At 47.6% G+C, this 2,078-nt stretch overlaps 2 protein-coding genes across 2 annotated transcripts in view; one reads left to right on the top strand and one right to left on the bottom strand.

The window, feature by feature from the left end:
• Window positions 1-703: 703 nt before the first annotated feature.
• EMH_0053520 (uncharacterized protein) lies at window positions 704-1,114 on the top strand (the record flags this gene model as incomplete). The annotated part of the gene is made up of 1 exon (XM_013497015.1): window positions 704-1,114. One exon carries the CDS (start codon window positions 704-706, stop codon window positions 1,112-1,114), a length of 411 nt encoding a protein of 136 aa, XP_013352469.1.
• Window positions 1,115-1,484: 370 nt separating this feature from the next.
• The window catches only part of EMH_0053510 (uncharacterized protein), a gene marked incomplete at both ends in the record, with an annotated part of 1,669 nt that continues 1,075 nt past the window's right edge, over window positions 1,485-2,078 (bottom strand). The window contains 2 exons of the mRNA XM_013497014.1: window positions 1,485-1,670; window positions 1,890-2,031. Coding sequence (XP_013352468.1) covers window positions 1,485-1,670; window positions 1,890-2,031 — 328 coding nt within the window. The remainder of the gene's footprint in view (window positions 1,671-1,889; window positions 2,032-2,078) is intronic.

Here is a 2,078-nt window from a genome sequence, read left to right as displayed (position 1 = left end):
TATATATATATATATATATATATGCATACATAGGTGAAAGTATAAAGAAATAAAAATATAAAAATTTATATTTAAGTTTATATAAATTCTAAAATATCTATATTGTTGTGCTGCCTGCTGAGTTGTACTTTTTTTCTGTCTCTATGTTTGAGGGTTTAGGGTTTAGGGTTTAGTGTTTAGGGTTTAGGGTTTAGGGTTTAGGGTTATTGGCGGGAGTCGAGAAAGAAGAGAGTACTAAATTAACACAAATATATTTATTTTTTATTTATTTTTTTATTTTTTTTATTTTTTTATTCTTTTTATATTTATTTATTGTAGTATATATAAAGAGAGCCAGCGGCTGGGGGCCCCCCCTTTGTATGTTTAGGGGGCCCCCCCCCCTCTGTTTGTCTTATGGGGGCCCCCACTCGTTTTCTTTTTTTTTGTTTTTCTCTGCTCGCTACGAACTCATTTATATATCTTTATGCACCGCATGGGCCCCCCAAATAAGCAGCAACAGCTGCAGCAGCAACAGCAGCAGCAGCAGCAGCAGCAGCAGCAGCAGCAGCAGCAGCATGAGTTTGTCTGTCACTAGCCAGCACAGCTGCATCTATCTTCTGTTGTATATAAACACTTTTTAATTTTTTTATTTTTTTTTCTCTTTTTAGGAGATAAAAGCTATAAGAAAGCAAAAATAATTGGGGTGTATAGGCAGCTGCAGCAGATGATAGAGAACACGGGGGGCCCCCCAGGGGCCCCCTCAACAGAAACAGATGAAGAGGGGCCCCCAGGAATATCTTTGCTGCAGCTGCTGCTGCTGCTGTGGGGTTCTCTGTTTTTTGTTGCTGTGCTCATTCGTTACGCGTTGCTGCTGCAGCAGCAGCAGTTCCCTGGCGCCAGCAACTCAGCTAGCGCAGCAGCAGCAGCAGCAGCAGCAGCTGCTGCTGCTGCTGCTGCTGTCAGCAAAGATGGATCCAAAACACAGATCTTCAAAGCGCATGCATTGCTGCTGCGCGCTGTAGTCAGAGAGGTCCGTAGCAGCCACACAGCAGCAGCAGCAGCAGCAGCAGCAGCAGCACCAACAGCAGCAGTAGCAGCCGCACAGCAGCAGCAGCAGCAGCAGCAGAAGCAGTAGCAGCAGCAGCAGCAGCAGCTGCTGCTGCAGCAGCAGCAGGACAAACTAAAGCCACACCATAGATCCATAGTATCATGAGTGACTGCATGAACAGCAACAGAAGCAGCAGCAGCAGCAGCAGCAGTAGCAGCAGCAGCAGCAGTAGCACCAGCAGCATCAGCAGCAGCAGCAGGAGCAGCAGCAGAGTGAAGTTTGTGTGTGTGGTGTCTGCAGGTTTGTTTGAACTGCATGCGTAAATGTTTAGTGTTTATAAAGTGGTTATTTTATTTTATTTTTTATAAAGACAAAGAAGGCATTGAGGTGTACATACACCGCAGCAGATTGCTGCCGGGAAAAGCTGCGGTGCTGCAGCAAAAACAAATCATCTTCATCAGACACGGGCGAGTCTCTGCTGCTGCTGCTGCTGTTGCTGCTGCTGCTGCTGCTGCTGCTGCTGCTGTGGATGCGGCTGGTGCTCTTCTTGTTGCTCTGCTGCTGCTGCACTTGTTGCTGTTGGTGCTGCTGTTGTTGCTGCTGCTGCTGCTGCTGCTGCTGCATCTTCTTGACCGTATTGCTGCTGCGCAGCAGCAAGCGATATCTCTGCCTCGAGGAGACACAGCAGCAGCAGCAGCAGCAGCAGCAGCAGCAACAGCAGCAGCAGCAGCAACAGCGGCAGCAGCAGCAACAGCAGCAGCAGCAGCAGCACTGTATATTTCTTTTTTTTTTTTATTTTTTTGTGTGTTGTATTACAGGGAGTCTCTATGGAACCTGTGTTTTAATCGGGGTGTATATACACCTCGTTTTGTGCTGCATCTGCTGCTGCTGCTGCTGTGTGAGTTGCTGCTGCTGTGTCAGCTGGACTCTGTCTTCTTTGATTCTCCTCTTTCTGCTGCCGGCATGGAGCAGTCTCTGTCTCTACGGGAGCTTGTTGCTGCTCTCTTAGCTCAGAACCCAGCAGCAGCAGCAGCAGCAGCAGCAGCTGCTG

Source organism: Eimeria mitis, genomic scaffold, assembly GCF_000499745.2.
Source record: "Eimeria mitis Houghton genomic scaffold, Emh_scaff2417, whole genome shotgun sequence".
NCBI classification, from domain to species: domain Eukaryota; phylum Apicomplexa; class Conoidasida; order Eucoccidiorida; family Eimeriidae; genus Eimeria; species Eimeria mitis.
Note: the sequence above shows the minus strand (reverse complement) of the source record. Positions and strands in the feature narration are given on the sequence as shown.